This window comes from Pelecanus crispus, chromosome 4 (assembly GCF_030463565.1).
Source record: "Pelecanus crispus isolate bPelCri1 chromosome 4, bPelCri1.pri, whole genome shotgun sequence".
Taxonomy (NCBI): domain Eukaryota; kingdom Metazoa; phylum Chordata; class Aves; order Pelecaniformes; family Pelecanidae; genus Pelecanus; species Pelecanus crispus.
This window is the reverse complement of record NC_134646.1, coordinates 37,877,195-37,896,370: the sequence shown is the minus strand read 5'-3', so window position 1 is coordinate 37,896,370 and position 19,176 is coordinate 37,877,195. Positions and strand designations below refer to the sequence as shown.

Sequence of the window (19,176 nt, the reverse complement as noted above, 5' to 3'; positions counted from 1 at the left end):
GCTGGACGCCAGTCAAGCATGCTGATGGGTAGCTCAGCGGCACACAAACGCCGGACGCACAATGGGATCAAGGGTGCCCGCATATGAGAGCGCCTGCCATGGGACTTCCTGGCACGCTTCAGGGAGTGAGGCAAAATATAAAACTGCTACCAACAACTAATGAAACCCCCTTGGTGCACGTAGGGGAGAGGTTTGTCTGGACATACATCTGGTTGAGTAGAACTTCCTCCAAGTGCTGCCCAGGGCTTCCTGCATCCCCGTGGAAGGGGTCCAGCTCCCAGAGAAGATGCAGGGATGGGAACCGTGTGTGGAGGCAGGTGCCCAAGACCCATAAAGAGGCTGCTCAGAGCAGCCTTGACCTCAGCTTTTCTTACAGGCTAGCTTCGTTGTACAGCCCTTATACTTCCCATATTCATAACCCTGGATCTTCATAGGCGCTCCACAGGGAGCCTAATCAGGCTGTAGGACTCAGGAACCCGAAACAACCATCACGGTACTGGGGCCTTGGAGGTCAGCCCAAACGTACCTCTCATCACCTGGGCAAATGGGCTTCCAGCTTGCTGCTGCTACGGTTCCATCCCCTAAAACAGACATAATCTGGAAATTACGTTTTCTTTTCACATATTGTCTGCACTTTTCATACTGTTAGTTGGTTCAATATTATCAAAACACAAAGCTACTTCTGCAGTTTTTTAGACACCTTCAGGAAATACCTGTGTGTACCTTTCCGAAGTACCACTCAGTATTTTGAAGGACTTCTTTTCTTTGCTCTACATCTATCGCACTCTTGCTGTGTTGATCAGTTTGCTTTGCTATATCCCAAACTATATGATAGAGGTCATCTGTTATGGGCTGCTGTCATGGTTTAACCCCAGTCAGCAACTATGCACCACACCCTCCCCACCCCCCGGTGGGGTGGGGGAGAGAATCAGAAAAAAAAGTAAAACCCATGGGTTGAGATAAAGGCAGTTTAATAGGACAGCAGAGGAAGAGAAAATAATAATAATGATAAAAGAATATACAAAACAAGTGATGCACAATGCAATTGCTCACCACCCACTGACCAATACCCAGCCAGTTCCCAAGCAGTGATCGCTGCCCCCCGGCCAACCCCCCCCAGTTTCTATACTGAGCATGACGTCACATGGTATGGAATAGCCCTTTGGTCAGTTTGGATCAACTATTCTGGCTGTGCCCCTCCCAGTTTCTTGTGCACCTGGCAGAGCAGGGGAAGCTAAAAAGTCCTTGACTAGTGTAAGCAGTACTTAGCAACAATTAAAACATCGGTGTGTTATCAACATTATTCTCATCCTAAATCCAAAACACAGCACTGTGCCAGCTACTAGGAAGAAAATTAACCCTATCCCAGCTGAAACCAGGACAGCTGCCCAGAGAGGTATTTGGAGACATAAAACATATTTCCAGTTTTTAAGAAAACAAGGCACTATGCTTATTTCAACACAAGGATTTTGCAGGTTTCCAGACAGAGTTGCATCCACCCTCGGCTCTGGCCTCCCAGGAGGCACCAAACCTGCCTGCGCTGAGACAGCACTGTCCCCCCAGCATATTCCCCAGACATTGGGGCTCCTGGAGGTACCCGAGGGTTGGGGTCCTCAGGTACCCTACAAGGCACAAGCTGCACTATGAAGGGCTGGGGAGAGAGACAAATGGGATCTCTTACGCTTGCTGTTGGACGGCTTCTGCTTCACTTCAGTTCACCAGGAGACAAAATACCCTGTCACAGCCCACCGGGTGCAAGCCATCACCAGCAGGCTGTTGTGAGGAAGTGAGGGTTTAACATCTCGGCACTGGAATTTCCCGTAAGGAGGAAAAATGGCTTTTCTCAGCTCAGAGGAAAAGCTGCTTTGAGAGAGGCCGGGCAAAGGGGCACGCGTGTCAGTGCCCTTCAGTGCAGGAAACGTCCAGCAAGCCTTGTCTTGCTTTGTTGCAAGGAGTGCATGGACACGTCTCCTGCCTAGGTCTATGAGTGCTAACACACTGAAAAAAACACTTTCTTTTTTTCTCTTATTTTCTTTTTTTTCTTTTTCTTTTTTTTTTTTTTAATGGAAGGGAAACATTCCTGGGAATGGGACCAAGTCATTGCAGAACCAGCTAGAGTTTGTTTCCCATACGGAGATGGAAAACACTGTGCTGGGATGCAGAGATACATATTTAACTGCTTGTTATACAAACAAAAAAAAAAAAAAAAAAAAAAAAGTGTTTAACAGTTGGGCAAGAATCTGAGCAGGAAATGAATCAGATCATTATCATATGCCATAAAAATATCAAGATTTTTGTATTCGTTCCAAAAAAGACAATGCCAGGATATATTTTGCACAGGTAATTCAGGCTTCAACTGCTGCCTCCCTCCCTACTTGATGCCACAAAATATTTCAGACATGGCAGTACATTTCAGAAAGAGAAAACCAGTCCTTTCCAAATCTTTATTTTCAGTTATTCAAGACCTCAGAAGCTCTTTCTTCAGTGCAGGTACTTTTCATGACTTATCTCCTATCAAAGCTCCATATTTTAAAAAATTAGGAAAAAATCTAATGAGCTATTTCCAAGTTTTTCTGCACTGGAAAAATGACATATTTTGTGAGTTTCTTGCAGGGATTATATATATTGTGTTCTTTTGCATTTGTATAATTTTTTAAACCAACTTTTTAGATGCTTGAATACAGCAGAGTTTTAAACACCCATGAAAAAATCTTTTTTACTAAAAATAAAAATCCCGATCATAAAATGATGTCAATAAGTATTTGAAAAGTGTGTGTTGAATCTGACAGAGCCACCAAAACATCTTCAAATAATTAGATATTTCCAATATCTGACCATTCTCTGACTTTCCAGACTTGAACATGATTGAAAACAGACATCCCAAGCTGATTTTCAAGTACACACTCAGCTATTTTAATCATTCCTCCTAAATTATCCTCAGATTGCATTTCTTGCTCTTCTGTAAGTTTTCTTGAGTGTAGCAGTACCAGCTTAGTAATGATAGATTCAGAATGGACCGTGAAACTCTTGTGCCTATACTGCAATACAACTTTTTTTGTCTTTATCGCAGTACCTACAGAAAGAAACACCCCGTACTAGGGGATCAACCCCCCAGACAAGGTGCTTTCTACTACTGTGAAATACCCACATTTACAAACTTTGAGTTGAATTCCTCTCTACATCCAAAGTTACCTGGATATGGTACATAAGGCATGGCTGTGCCTTGGCAATGGAGGTATGCCCAGGATGGTCTGGAGATGCCTGCGGCAAGCCCCACCACAGCCAACCACGCTCTCCCAGAGCAGTGCATTTAGCCAACAGCTTTGATGGGAAATGCTTTGCTTTGCTTTGCTTTCTTCAGGTTTTTTTTCAACCCAGCGGCTTCTGCCATGTCATGGTGTCTGTTTGAAGAAAGGGAGCACAGGCTGGGCAGCAATGGCATGGTCTTGAGAGGGAATAGTCCTTTCTTAGCAATGTCCCATTATTGCAATAGTGATGGTCCAAAAACATTGCCAACCCTGTAGACCTTTTAGCAGGACTTAGGAACTCCAGCAGAGACCAAAACCCTGGTGCAATAGGTGATTGCAAACACATGGTAACAGAAAACAAACAAAAACCCCTGCTCTTCACTTGAAAGCAAGTAGGGAACTTACACAAAGATTGCAACAGGGGGTTGTAGTAATGCTAAAAAGACTTTTGTAGATCTCTAATAAGTGTAGGATGTGTGGTAACTCATGCTTTCAAGTAATTTGCTCTGTAGTTTGCAGCTTTTGGACAGAAGAGTTATCAAAGGAAAAGGAATCAAAGGAAATATCATAGGCAAAAAAGCAGTAAAAACAACCAACTTTCATCTCAACAGCTGGAACTACAGGACAAGAATAAGTTGGTTCAGAGATAACCATAGGGTAATAAAATCTGTCTACCTTACATCTGCTCTACTGTGGGAAAGAGTATCAAATTAAATGCACTTTCTTACCTTGTATCAATTCAGGTGATATTCCTCCAATGCTGAACTCACCATGAGGTTTGCACCTGCGGACACAAGAAGATCTTTGTTTCTTTGGGTCTTAGCATCCAACGTTTAACAACTCTTACCCAATAGACTGGCCACCTGGTTTGCTTTCAGCTTATAACTTACACAAGTGTCGGTATAAAGATTCTTTTCTATTTATAGAAATTATGCTACATTTGCACTTCTTTCATGTGCTATTTTTATGACATCATTTTAAATTAATTTCCTGTATGTTCCATGATTAACAGGTTCAACAAATTTCCTTTAAAATCAGTCCTTCAGAGTACTTTATTTCTCTGGGGTTGGTTCCTTGAACTGTTTGTTCCCAGCTCACATGTGGGACCAAAAGGCCAAGCAAAGCATACTGAGATGCGTGACCCTCTGTCAAGAGGACTCCCTCTCGGCCATCTCTCCAGTGTCTCCATCTGATAGTGTCCCCTCTGATGTCTGCAAAGCCTTCCAGTTGAATAGTGCCTTTCAAAAGTCACTAACAAAAATGCAGAGAGTAACGGGAGGAAGGATGGATAAGGTGAAGGCTGGCTGGAGTCTTTTCTCCTACTGTTAAGAGGTCTAATTTTTTCTGTAAAATAAGTTTTCCTCACAACTTGTCATGATGACACACAGCCTATGAATGAGTTTGACTTGTTCCCTGTTTCTGCAGGTGGAGAAGTCCTGTCTCCAGGCTGGGCAGCCCCTTCTCTTTCATGGGGAACTTGGCAAGCAGCTGGCAAGCTGGTTTGCTGGACAAGAAAAAGGGTGAGTTCATAACTTCTCACCAAGTAACAGGACAACATTGGTACCAATGACTCACTCTGGGTAAGTCAGGTCAGCAACTGTATTAAGGGAGAAGGGAGTGTTTCCATCCATTTTGGCTCTGTACCGCTCCTCCTGACGAAACAGCCTCCTGGCCATGAAGGAACTGCTTTGTGCTCTGCTCTGCCTTTTACTGCTGCTATGAAGTCCCCGCAAAAAAAACCCTCCATCCCCCAGGAACGCCACCAATCGTAAAATAATCCCTCCCCATTTGCTTTCCCTAACTCCGCTGGCACAACGACGACTACACACACTGCCAAAGTTAACAAGCAGGCATGTTAATCCCTCCTCTTGCTAGAGAGTCTTTCCAGACCTACCTAAGCTTTCTGCCGGTGGCTGCGTACGGGGGTAGGTTTGTCTCAGGGAGATTCCTTATAAGCCTATCTGCAGGAGAACGGCAAGCAAGCACCTAATCTGAAACGACTAAAGTGCTCGAGGGCAAGGGACCAGCTTGAGCTGTGCAGCTGGCTTTTTCATTTGCAGTTTTTCATTCGGGTGGTTTACTTTGGCTGGTCATCTTTGGTAAACATTGCACAACGCTGAAACCAGGAAATAACTGAAAATAAATAAAGAAATGGTGACTACTAATAGATCTTCCTTTGTTTTCCCAAGGTTCAGCCTTACTCAGGCCAGATCCTGCCATCCCAAGAGGAGCAAAAACCCCCCGGGGGCATGTCGGGGGTGAAGGAGACCCCCAGCATGGGAGGCAGCCGGGATGGGGGGCTTGCTGGGGGGCCAGCAGGGCACTGCCCGCCTTGCGCAGCCACCGCCACGCCTGGCTGCCCAAGCATTTGGAAATCACCAGCTGAGCAAGGGCCTCTCCCCGGCTGCCCTCAGACAGAGGGAGATGAGAGGCTCATCACCGTGCCTTGGAGGCTTCTCTGTCCTGTTTTGTCCTTAGAGTTTCGCTCTTCCCACTCTAGAGTTCAGCCAGGGGTTTTCCTGCCCCTCCGACCCGTGCTTTTCCCTATAACTTTTGGCATGAAAGAGAACAACTTTGTAGATAAAGCTGTGCTTTTAAAGGTGTGGTTACTCTCTAATTAGATGGACCCCTACTGCATTTTAAAGAGGAAAGCAGGTAGTGAAGGTGCTGAGGTGCCGCAGGGCCGTCTGCCCCGGGCGGGGGCTTGCATCCACCCCTCCTTGCTCCATTGCCCCTCCTCCAGGGCGGAAAGCCAGAAGACAGGACAGAAAGCCAGCAGACAGGACAGACCCGAGACAATGAGATCCTCCAGCTCCCCATCCCCGCCGGTGGGGAAGTGGCCGAAAGCTGGGTCGCTGCAAGCGCGTACATTTAATCTGGCTTGCATATGGCAGGCAGCAGGGCAAGACTGCTCCTGCATGCAGAGGTGCTGGCTTTGCCTAGCTGTGGAAAGCCGTGATCTTCTGTCCGAGAGGCTGTGGCAGGGGGAAATCGGCACGTGAGACAAGCTGTCACAACTGCTCCTTTTCCTACAATAAGCAGGATACCTACAGAATTTCAGGGCAGATACCCCATGCCTGCTCCAGTCCTGTGGCAGAGGGGATTTTTTTGGAACCTGAGGGCTCCGCAAACCTCTGTGAATGCTCCTACAACTGAGATACAGAAGGAGGTGCTACTTTCTCCTCTTCTGGACGTGTTTTCTGAAGGACCCAGGTGATTAGGAACTGGATTAAGCCTTGCAGAAAAGGTGGGCAGAGGAGGTAAGAGTGGGAGCTTAACCACAGGACACCAGCAGGGATGGTTGGCACCAGTTGTGTTGAGACATCCCAAGCATCCTCAGAAGCAGAGGCAGAGGCCCAGCAGGAACTGTGGTATCTAAACCCCAGGGCCCCCAGATATGAGGTGCCGGCTGAATATGGGACACCGGAGAAATAAATGCTAAACTCTTACATGTCTAAAGGGGCAGCGGGATGCCAAATTCTGCCCGAGTCTCTCCCTCTGTTGGCACTGAGGTAAGACTGTGTCGTCTAATTCTTAAAGCACGTTAGAAATGTCACTAAGTGTGATCTGCTGATGATCTACCTACCAAAAGAAAGCAGACTTTCTTTCCTTCTCTCTTTATTGTAGGAGACACATTAAGGTCTAATGGATAAGACCGGATTTGAGAAGACATCCCTGCCACAGATTTTTTGCACAGATTTTGGAGGTGACATTGACCTCCAGCTTCTTGCATAGGCCTTCTGGAAACTCGACTCCAGGCCATTTTAACGGGGACTGCAGAAGAAGGGTACCGTTACCAAATCCAGAGGTTTCTTAACTGGGCTCTATATTTCCATCACCACTGCCAAAAATATGCTTTTCAATCAAGCTAAGTAAAAGGTTAGACTCCTTAAAAACAAACAAACATGCACATAACAAACAAACCAGGCAAACAAATCAAAAGCCTGTCTCCTGGGAAGCCAAGTTGCAGTAAGATAAAAGGAGCTAAGAGTTACGGCACCCACAGCGGCCTTCCCCTCTGGTATCATGGGGATTGGCTTAAGGAGTAGAGCAGCGAGGCACAGGAGAGAGACGGACTTTAAACCAGTGTTCAGTGTTTGTGGAAAGCAGAAGCACCTGTTTTGCAGACAAACCAATAACAGTAAGCATCTCACATAAGAGCAAGCTTTAGCTCAACTATAACTCTAAAAAAGTCTGGACTCCAAAAGGTTTATTCTAGCGTGGGAGAAATGGCCTCTTCTGCCCTCAGAATAAATTGTACAACTGGAAAACAGTTTTCAGAATAAATTGTACAACTCAGTTTTCTGAGTTCGCAGCAGCTAGCACACATTTCCACTTGCTGCTAAACAGTGCTGCAGCCCCCGTGGGTTTGATCATGTTAGACATCATAGGTACAACCTGCCCGAGAGAACATGTTGCAGCGCAGAGCCAGCTTTTATCAGTCTAAGTCAGGCATGCTATGGTCTTACTTCTCCCCATCTCTTTCTAGAAGTTAAAACAGATACCCATGAATAAGCGGATTGATCTAAACAGGGGTGGATGCTGACATACTCAGCCCGTTGAGAAGACCTGGGCAGCTCCAGGGGATTCCTACTTCTTCCTCACATGAAATGCTTCCTTACCAGGCTCACTCTCAGACCCCAGAGTTGTGGACTTCTCTTCTTTTACTATCTGCAGTATGCTTGAGGCAACAGTGGGTTCACAGTAGTAGTAATTTAAAAAAACCCAAACAAACCAGAGCAGTCATTAGGCTTTACACACTGCAGGAATACATGGGGGAATTTGAAATCGGCAAGTCAGTCCCATTACTGTAAGAATACATTTGATCTGTCATCTATTAAAATGTATGGCTGCGTGTGCCTGGCATGTGCTTCAAAGTTGTTCTTTTGATCTTTGCAAAGATAAAACTGTAATATTTTTGTAGGTATATGAGAACATTAGTTACTGGACTAGTTAAAAACCACTTAACTTTTGAAACTGGTGCCATCTGTTTCCTATTTTTATTTATAGAACTCAATACTCAGTCTCTTGAGGGCTTCTCTAACAAACTGTCTCTATACGAGGTATCAGTGATGCTTTGGCCAAGACAGCTGAACTCCTGCTTGACAGGTCCGCGGATGGGACCAGTCAACTGACAAAGGACTACTCAGACAAGAGGAAGCAAGGAGAAGGACAGAAGGCGGCCATCTAGGAGCCTTTCGCTCATCCCTCAAGTCAGCTCTTCAGAAAGAAGAATACTGTCTTGGTTAGGCTTCAGGTTTCTCTATTATGGCAAATGGCATATGAGGTTCCTGCAACCAAAACCAAACCTGCAGCTTACTGAGCTTCAGTCATGTACGTCATTCTGGAGGATGCTCACAGGCTTACACTTCACTAACTAATAAATAAAAGTTAACAGATACTTCATAACTCACTTAGGGATTTTGAAGCATTTCTATAAGCCATTATTTGGTCCTTAACAAATTGTGTGACAAATTTTAGTCCTTAAAGTGATAAATTATTAAAAACCTTTCAAGTGAACAGAAACGTTCCTTTCTTAGATAGAAACAAACCCTTCAGCAACCAGTGCAGGCCATCTTTAAAAGGCACAAAGACATCTCTCCTTAACGATATTGTGAGTTGAGGGCTTCCACAAGTTGCACATTGCTGTAGGGTATTGACCCAGGTCACGAAGTTCAGCTATTGCCTGTGAACCTCACTCAGAAGACAGAAATACTTACAGACAGGAAAAGCTTGTGTCACCGTGAGCTCAGCCCCCGTAGGCTGTCCACCCCAGCATCTCCATCAGGTCTTTGTGTCCCAGATTTCTGCTTGTGATCAGGAGCATCCCACCCTGTAAGCCATGGATGGCTCAGGCCAGGCCACACAGAGCGCTGCAATGTTCAAGGCTGCAACCAAAAGCGTAAGCAAACCCTGCAAGCCAGGAGAGAGGGAAAACAGCTGTGCTTGCTGTGATGTAGCAGTGGTGAAAGTGATAGCAAAGTGCCCGGAGAAAATTGCTCAGCGGCATCTGCGTGCACCAGAGCAGCGGCGTGGGAAAATTGTAAAACTGAGCCTTGATTAAGCAGAAGATACCTGCGGTCTGATTTCTTGCAGCCCTGGCAAGAGCATTACATGCCAAAGATATACAGACGGGAAAACCTGGAACTCAGTACTCAAAAGTCATTTGCTGAGTGCACGATCTGAACGCAGCACTAACAGTGGGAGCCCAAAGGCACGCGCAGTGTGTGCTTGATGTCCTTAGCCAATGGGAAGGGGTGGTTGGAGCCTAATTAAAACTAATAACCAAAGGAGGAACACAAGCTGTGATTAAGCAGGCTTCATCAACAGAAGTAGGGCTGGCATCTCCTCTGGTTAACAACTGCTAGCTGTCTGCAGAGAGACTGATCGACCTGCAGGCAGCTATGCAAAGAGTGGATCGATACAAAACCACTGCTGAGCTCCAGAAACCATTTACGCCACAAACCGTGGGCCGTGCGGCTGAAAAGCATGAGGGGAGCCAAGGGGGAGTGAGGGCTTCCCACGCTGCTCCAGAAACAGGGCGGCAATGAGGTCATTTTCCATTCCCTCACGAGCGCCACATGCCCCATCTAGGAGGTGCACGCACCATCACGAGCCGGGCTGGAGGAAGGGTGAACCAGCCTGCATGCAAGCAGCTGGAGGAATGCCGCTGAGATGCCGCCTTTCTCACGTGAGCGCTGCTGAGAAGAAAGCAATATGCTCCCACGGCCACACTGCCGTCTCACAGGTCTGAGGAGAGCGGTGGGAGGGTTATGGTGCTTTCTGCCATTTCTGCAAGGTTCCCTTATCAGCCTCAGCATCTGGTTTGCACTCTTTGGCATTTCCTATACCGCACTGCAAAACACCTTTCATCTAACAAGGCCGTGTTGAGCGAATGAAGTGAAACATTTCTCTCCCTAAATCAGAACCAGCAATCGCAGCAGGTTCTCGTAGGGTGTTGATGGCCAAGCGCTTCGCTGCAGCACCTCAACGTTGCGTGAGAAGGAGGTTATTTCTAGTTTCGAGACAGCCCTGCACCGCAGCACCTCAACGTTGCGTGAGAAGGAGGTTATTTCTAGTTTCAAGACAGCCCTCCACCACAGCACCCGCTGACCCCCAGCCCAGCGAAGGCAACCCGCCTTCCACGTTGCCGTCTCTGGGAGCCGGAGCAGGTCCAGCACACAGGCTTCCTCCACATCTGTGCTAACGAAGACGTGCGAAAGCATTAGCTTCCCTTCGCAAACTGTACATTCAGTCAAAATTAAAACCAAACAAATGGCTCCCAGCAAACCGAGCGTTTTGCCAGCGTGGTTGGAGAAATGAGGTCTGGCAGAGCTTGTCACCCCTTGGGTATGGCAGTCATACCCCAGAGCGTGGTGGGGATGGTCAGGGTATGGACCATCACCTTCTCGAAATTGCTGCACAGGAGTTGCGTTTACTGAAGAGGATGGGGGGGTTCTGGTTGCTCATGGAGGCGATGTGCTCCTTCCAAGAGATGCATACATACACACTCAGTTGTGAGCCAAGCCTAGCTGCTGGTAGTTTAGCTGACAATGATTAAATAACCGGTTTTTGCTAGATGAGAAGCTCATCCACACCAGCCAGAGCAGCTCATCTGGCACTGGCTCGTACACTGAGGAGGCCCCTCGTTCTGGGCCAGCATGGTCCCTGCTTGCCTGGGTTGCTGACAGCCTCCGAACAACAAAAACTCCAGAGAGGTGTGTGGGGGCTCATGGAAATGCGAAATCGCCATCGTCCCCCAAGCAGGGCTGCAAAAACCCCTAATAGCGCAGGGAGCAGCTCCCGGGCACTACCAGAGGGAGCGGCCAGGAATGGCCGCCCTTCAGAGCAACTCGAAGTTAGGAAAGGTTTGAGTTTGCGCTGCTGTTATTGTTGAAGAAAGCAGCAAGAAATGAAATACAGTAGAGGTCACGGAAAAAGCAAGCCTCATGGTGTGCAACCCACAGCGACAAAGGAGGCATTTTTGTCAGGCAGGCACGGACAGACAGCTTTTGCAAGGAAACCCACTCCAGAGATGGAGGGAGGAGCAGTAATATTCAGCTTTCAGCAGCAGGGGAGCGCCTGTGTCCGTGCATTAGTGATGAGCTGCAGAGGCGGGTGTGAGCTCCCAGGACCTCAGCTGCAACACCGCCTTGTAGGGCTGGGACAATAAATCCTCACCCTGCTCTGCTCTTGTCACTCGCCCACGATGGGGCAGAGCACAGATTGCCCATTGCCTCCCGCTGCTCCACGTCCCCCAGCTTGCGGAGACGGGGAGCATTGCTGCGTCTCACCCAGCCAAGCCTCCTCCAGCGCAGGACTGGGCAATGGCCCCAACCAATGCCAGGGACCTCCTTCTCCAGCTGGGACACATAACTCTGCCAGCCTCCCTCCTGTCAGAAAAGTAGGGTGAGTGCTGCATTGCTGCTGGGACAGAGGAGGGCCATGCCAGCACAGCAGTCCTGGGGAGACAGTGACCCTCAGCCCACCCAAGGGTGCTGTGGAAGAGGATGCAATAAGCCCTGCGCCGAGCTACTTCCCCCACAGAAGCGGACCAGCAGACTGAACAACAAGATGGAGCAGAGGAATCAAAGGTACAACTAAAGCGTGCCCGTGGTGATGGGGAGGTGCTGCCGTAAACCTTTTCCACAAATTGCTGAAAGCAAAGCAAGTACGTGGAGAGGGCAAAAGAAGATGGAGGTGACTCGGTGACTGAGAAAAATAAACAACGGGTGTTCCCTGCGGCTGGGAGAGAAGAAAGCAAATGCTGGAAAGCAACGCCCAACTTACCACCATAAGGACAGGCCAAGAGCTCACCTGGTAGGACAGCGGTGCCGGCTCTGCACCTGCGGTGCTGCCGAGGCTGCAGCTTCCCAGGTGGCACCGGGGCCAGAGAGAATTTGGGTGCTGGAACTGAAGGCACTGCCAGCCCCAGCGCAGGTGGTGAGCACCTCCCCTGCTTCCTCCCCTTCCACACTCTTCAGGCAATTAAGACAGTTAACCTTCCCTTTAATGAGCTCATTTACCCTCTGGCAATCAATCTCTCAGCTGCCCTCACAGCTTTCAGGCTGCTTCTGCAAGTGCAACAGCAAGCTGCTTGCCGGTAGTTGCCTTCAAGCAGCTGGAACGGTCCTACACGCCCAGGTCCAGCTGCAGGAGCTGTAGGACAGACCCGCCAATTGCCACCGTGCTCATCACAAAGCTGCAAGAGCAAGCAACCACTGTGCTTCCCAGGTGAGCCTGCCTTTCGGGGACTTGTACTGTCCCCCACGTGCTTCGAACGCCGCACGCAGTATTTGCAGCTGGTCAGGCCAGTCTGTTGCTCCCAAGCAGTTCAAACCCGGCTCCCAGGCCGGACCGGTGGCAGCCAGGCTGCTGGGCAGCCCAAATCCCTCCCTGCAGAAGTAAGCTCAATGCTGTGGCAGCCCCACTTACCAAGAAACAGGGTCCCAGCGGATCATTGCCCTCCTCTACCGAGAAGCTGCGTTGGATGCTCCTCTTCCCTTAGCTCTCCAGCTTGATGCTGTGAGGGGCTTGCTGCAGCCTGGCGAGGCTGCGGCACCTGAACACCCCTGCAGCAGATGCTGGCTGTGTCCAAACGTTGTCTCTCATAGTACCTGTAAACATTCACAAAACATGCCAGGAATATTCCCTGGCTCCAGGATGGAAATTCTGGACAAACCAGGGAGGCCTGGCCAAGATATCCCGTGCGTCCTGTCCAAGGACAGCGATAACTTGGTACCCCCAGTTCCCAACGCACAATGCTTCTTCCCTAAGAAGCCACACACCCGCTGGGAGCGGGTGGCTGTCACTTCTCCCAAGTCTTGTCTTAGGAAAACACTGAATGTCCTGAGTTTATGTAGCATTCGCGCTGGGATAGAAATCAACACTGAACGCTTGGAACTGCCCGTAATTTTTTTCCCCCCTCCATAACCAGCCCTACTAGTGAACTGTGCAATTCTGCTTTTGCACTGGTATTTTTGTTTTTCCCTTTGCAATTCTAAGCATTTCTTGGGTTAACTGAGAACTTTTGCTGAAGTTTCTCAAAGAAAACCCAGTACCAGTTCCAGAGAAATCAGTGAAACTCCCGATTCTGCTATACGGAATTCCTGGCACAAGGCAAGAAATTACAAATTATTTTGCTCACAACAATGAGACATCTTTAGAGCAACCTCTCCAGTTTCACTCCAGTAGAATTATAATCATTTTGGTACAAAGAAATTTGTAGTGGAATTCTTTATTTCATCTTCCCCTTTACTGTAGAAAGAATGATTTTTAACTGAGCCCAAATCCACTTGCATTCAGTGGATTGCTAATTAAGCTACAGATGTCTCCTGATGGCAGCAATTATTCCTGGTAACCTTAATGAGCTTGTTACATTCCTTAGTTATTGTTATGAAAAGTTGTATGAAATACTTTGCCTAATACTACACAGCTCCGGGGGGAATTACTTCTTGATCTGTTCTGGTTTGATTAAAGAGAATGATTGTTTTCTTTCTTAGCAATATTTCTCAAGTTGTTTGTGGCTCATTTCCCTTGTCTTTTGCTGGCACTTTAACAACTCTGACCAACTTTTTCACAGAGGTCTTCTTCCAAACAGTTCTTTTTTTGTTCTCCCCGAACACTCCAGTGTCTTTGCTTAGTTTATTGCATGGGCTTTTTTCCTCTTCTTCAGTGATTTATTCTGCCTAGAACATACACGTTACTTACCACAGGGACTCAGTGCTGATCAGAACTCTGTGGGGTTTTATTGTTGTTGTTATAGTTTGTTGCAGATATAAGAAAATCATCTCCTTACACTGGTACTTGAGGAAAAGCTTCACTTCAGTGCATGGACAATACAGATCTCCTTAAAACAATTAACAGAATGAGCTGGGTAAGCTGACTGAGCGCAGCTTTGAACGCCCTCTCTTCTCTGCTGTGCCTTTGCACATCCAAAATTCAATGAACATGCCATACAAGAAGCAACATTATCCAGGGAATAAAGAACTTCACTGCATTTCAAACCAAATGATCACTTGGGTTTTTTTTTTTCTCCATATTTATTGTGTTTGTACTCCCACTCTATTCCTCCTGAAGTCTCCTGCCATAGGCAAGAGGTGCACAGCAAGTATGCCAGTGGTAATGACTAACTTCTCATGGCTTAGTACTGATTTCAGGAGCATCAAAGTTCATATGAACATGTGAACTTTCCTTCACTATCACAAGCAATTATGATTAAACTCCAGAGTCAGATTCCCGCCCAGCACGATGCATCATGGAAAGCAGCCAAAGACTCCAGGCGCTGGAGGAACTAGCGTTCCTGATCAAACCATTAAAACACCACAGTTTTGAAAAGCATTCAGTGATGATCCCATTTTTCTGACATAGAAACCAAAGGAAGGCTTAGGCGTGCCTTCCGCATCAGCAGTTAAAGCAGGTAAACGGAGCAGCTTTTGACTATCCCACCCAGTCGCTACCTCCTTCTGAGCTAACTCAAACACGTGTGAAAGCGTAGCTGGCAGGCTATCTTTCAACAAAGCTTTCTTTGCAGGAAGTGTTGATTTACCGAAATTAACTTTTTGCGGAAACGTGCTGTTTCTGGTGAAACATTTCAAGACCTGGGATGGCACTTCTGGCTGAAACCAGTGAGTCAGAGGAACTGATCCAATAGTTCAGCAATGTGGTGAGACTGGCAGGGCCAGAATTTCCGTCTGGGAGCTCAGACTGCTGAGTAGCCTTGCACACAGGGCTGTCAGCTCTTTTGCAGTGCCTTTTCCACCCTGCCTTCGAACAAAAACAAACGCGAAAGCCTCAACATTTTGTTGTCAAACAGCGTTCTTGTCTTCCAGTCAGTCTGAGCTCAAAGGGCAAGAGGAAAACAATTAAAAGTAGCAAAAAGTAAGGAACTTGCTCGAGTTCACAGAATCGTCAAAATGGTGACTGGACCCTGGTGGTCTCTAGCCCGACCTCCCACAAGGAGCAGGACCGCCACCACCGCTAGAGCAGGTCACGTGGGGCTTCGTTCAGCTGCATCATGAACACCTCCAAGCACGGAGATCTGTCCACCCCTCGGGGCAACCCATGCTCCTGCAGCACCACCCTCTGAGGGAAGTCACTTGTGTTCAGCCTGAACCTCTCGTGTGGCAACCTGTGACCGCTGCCATTTGCCGTAACGCCCGCAGCCACCACACAGGCTTTGGCTCTGCCATCTTTATGGCTCTCCTTCAAGCAGCTGTGCAAGGCTGCCACTGGATCCCCCTTTACTCTCTCTTTCTCCAGGCTTAACAAGTCTCCCTGTCGAGGACATCTCTGAATCCAAGGGATGCCTTCCCCTTTTTCTGCCACCTAAGAGTGAAGATGCCCAGGCATGCGCTGCCATGCCAGAACAAATGGCTCTACAGGAACGGCCAGCAGAGTCGGCTTGCGCGAAGGGAAGATTCAGCCCCGAACTGGGTGGCAGCACTTCCCTGGTTGCCTTTCCCACTACAAAGTTTCAGTCTCGTAACACGAGCTAACACAATGCTGTTCTGTTTTGGAGAGTGGTATGAACTCCGCTCTCAAAGAAATACTTGTTCCAGTTCAAGTTTTGACATTTTAAACAAGGGCAATTAAATGCACTGAGAATGCTATTGCAACATGAAGGCTAAAAATATAAACACAAAATGTCAGGAGTCACTTGCAAGAAAAGCTCCTGAAAGAAACGCCCACTCACCCACACTGCACAAGCATAACGTCGTCCAAGTGACAGCTTGCATTTTCAAGCCAGATAAACAAGCCACAATTCAGCCTTTTTTCTATTGCCAGAAGTTTACACCCACAAATAACTATGTCAGCTGTAGAAGTGGCACCACTTGGAAAATCTCTGATCTGCATCAACAAGTAGGTCCCCAGTGTTACCGTTTGGTACAGATGTGATTACTTATGGGTGTAAGTTTGTACCTACAAATGCTAAACCGCTCCTAGCTTATACCACAGAATGTAAACTTCAGGAGAAACATGTGCAGTACAGGCTCATGGATGCTTTTAAGAACCTAATACTGTCCTTATTCTTGAAAAAATTTGAGTTTTAAATTTATAGCCTTCACCTGACAATAACAGCGTCCTGAATATGCTTTGCTTTTTAAAATGCACTGAATGCTCAGACTTCAGTAAAAAAAATTTATTTTCAATATAAAAGTGCCAAAATATCCACCAACATTGTAATCTATTCAACAAACAGCTTACTCTAGTAATCAAAATTGCAAGCATCTTTATTCACATTTTTAAATCAAATTCCTTTCACACGTTTCCACAGTAACCCGAGTCCCTCGAAAGTGGGAAATTTGCATTTCGATTGGCTGCAGTAGTCCATATGTCCAAGTTCATGTAGGCACGGAAGGGGTTAAACCTCGGATAGTATTCCTGCTTACACATAACTGCCTGGTTCTCCACGTGGGTCGAGTGTTGGGTTGTAGCACTGACGGGGCAGCAGCCTTCATAAACATCACTCTGAGGTGCCCAGATGGAACCAAAAAGTCCAGACATTGGAGACAAGCTTCGGGTGCTTGAGAGGTAGGGCTGTAGGGCAAGATCAAATTATCATGGGAAACTGCAAAATGGACCATTTGCCAAAGAAAACGTGGAAATGTAGTACTAAATGGGAGGAAGCAGCATTTATGTAGAGAACTTAGGAAACACACAAGTAGAAAATTGCACATGAGTTTACAAAGCAATATGGCTGCCAAAAATAGTACAGCAGCAGTAGAGTGTGTGTGTGTGTGTGTGTGTGTGCAAAGGCACTTCGCTAAATGAAGCCATATGAGCTCTTCCCTGCACGGCATCGATATTACTGTAACGGGAACACAATATTCAGTTCTGGTCAGGCTGTTAAGAAAAATAAGGGAGAAATGGAAGATGCGTGAAGAGCGCCATGCACGTTTTGAGAGTTAGAAGAGAAGGACGCCTAAGAAATGACAAGAAAAACGTTGAAGTATGTGTCAGTACCGAAAGACTATGCACGCTGGGAGCAGAGAGGGATGTTCAGTATGGAAAAGAGACTATAATTGGGAGCTAGGGAATTTAGTTAGAAAATTTCGAAAGCTTATAAAGAACCTCCTGGAGGGCGAGATGTGTTAGTCTGCGAGGAAGTCTCTCTAAGAAGGACATGGAAGTCTTGGGACTTTTAAAACTGAATGAAACACTGAAATGTATTGTGGGGAAAAGCTCGCCAGGGAAATGAACTGAATTATCTAATGTATTTTCCAATCTCTACCTGCTGTGTTTCCTGGCATTCCTGGATAAAATATGAAATAAAGCCACGTTTATTTTAGCAAACAGTCTTCTACCAGTTTTGCCACTTTTTAACACACCAGAATTTTCACTTTTGCAGTTGGAAACATTTCTTGCTTTATTTGGTTAGTTTTATTCAAAATACACCTACTGTAAATTAAAAAAAAAAAGATTGAAAATAGAAGATTTTGAAATAAGAGCAGAAGGGAAGGTGGTTACAATTAAAGATCACCTTGAACTGAAATCACTATATTGCACTATGGGATGACACAAACATGGCTAGTCTAGAGCGTCACAGGTCAAAGTCAGCATTCAGAAATCTGCACAAATCCAGCTTAAATCACTTGGATTTCCTAGCAAAAAACCCTGTCAAAGTCACTGAGAGCAGCTGTCCATTCAGCTCTACAATTTCCAAATCTCTTTGGGTTTTGCTGTCAGCACTTTTTGTGTTTTCCCCTCATCTGGAAAGGTTGATTTTGATAGGAAAAAGTCTCAGTAGACTACATAAGTCCAAAATGTTTTTCCATATGTAAGATGATTTTAGTCAATTTTCAGGCAAAAGGATCTGTCTTAAAATTTCACAGACAAGGTCCAATAACAACCTGGACCAACAACTGGGAAAAAGCCGTGCTACCAATGCCAGCATCAAATACATACATCAGGCTACTTAAAGGATTCATGAAGAACATGCAAGCAACAGGTAGGGGAAAGACAGGAACGCACTGGGAAGGCTTTCAGGAGGCACAAGGCGGCAACGCCTCGCAGTGACAATACTCACTGTGGAGTTGACGTAACCGGCGGGCTCCCAGGTAGGTGGCATGTTGGCAGGCGCATTCCAGGTGGAGGGACAGTTCTGGTCAATGAAAGCTGTATTCTGCACCGCTGCAGTACCTGGGAAGCCACTGGGGTAGTTCATGTTTTCTGCGGTTTGTAAAAGCAGGAAGACAAAATAAGGCTTTTGCAATATAAACACTACTAGCATTTCTGCAGAGGAACATTGAATCTTCTTGGAGTGAGCCAGGCTGGAACCAACCTAAGCCTTCAGTGACTTCAGGCACCTTCAGGGCAGCACAGCAGTGAAGCATAACAATTTCTGTTAACAAGACCAGCATTCTGTATTAGGGACTCGCTAACAAATTGCTGTCAGGACGATGGGATAAAGAGTTGGCAATCTCTCTACTGGGGAACAAAGTCTTTATTAGCCACAGAACGTGCATGGCAGAGCCTACCCAGGCTTCACTGCCAACATGCCTCAGCTCTAAGCACCCGAGGGATCACCGTGCTGCCTGTGATACTGTAGCCTGACCTTTAATTATTGCTTAGGTAATGCTAAAGAATTCTAGGTTGCTGCCAGTGTGCTTCCCAAGCCAAGAAACTCTAGCCTGGAAAGGTAATTGGTCACAAGAGGCCTTCTGTTTCACACACTGGAAGGCAGAAGCCTGCCAGAGGGGAAACAAAGAAAATTGTGCAAAAAGATTTGTGTAATACTGTGGTCACGAAAATTTCTCTCTATTCCCTCTCAGACAGTCTCCTGTATACTGACTTTTCAGGCTTAATAACTCCATACGAAGACCAGTCTTCTCATCCGCCACATGCAGACATTGTTTATTACCACAGAGGATCCAGTCAGCTGGAAACTGTAAAGTCCGCTTAAGCAATGAACGCCCAGATGTTTATA

The 19,176-nt window shown here is 46.8% G+C and overlaps 1 protein-coding gene across 9 annotated transcripts in view; it reads right to left on the bottom strand.

Annotated features, from left to right (window-relative positions):
• Positions 1 to 16,415: 16,415 nt before the first annotated feature.
• TMEM131L (transmembrane 131 like) overlaps positions 16,416 to 19,176 on the bottom strand; it is an 81,373-nt gene continuing 78,612 nt past the window's right edge. For all 9 annotated transcript variants that reach the window (XM_075708656.1, XM_075708659.1, XM_075708657.1 and 6 more), the window contains 2 exons: positions 18,277 to 18,419; positions 16,416 to 16,787 (listed from right to left, as the gene is read on the bottom strand). In XM_075708656.1, the coding sequence (XP_075564771.1) occupies positions 16,509 to 16,787; positions 18,277 to 18,419 (422 nt within the window). In that variant the 3' untranslated portion in view covers positions 16,416 to 16,508. The remainder of the gene's footprint in view (positions 16,788 to 18,276; positions 18,420 to 19,176) is intronic.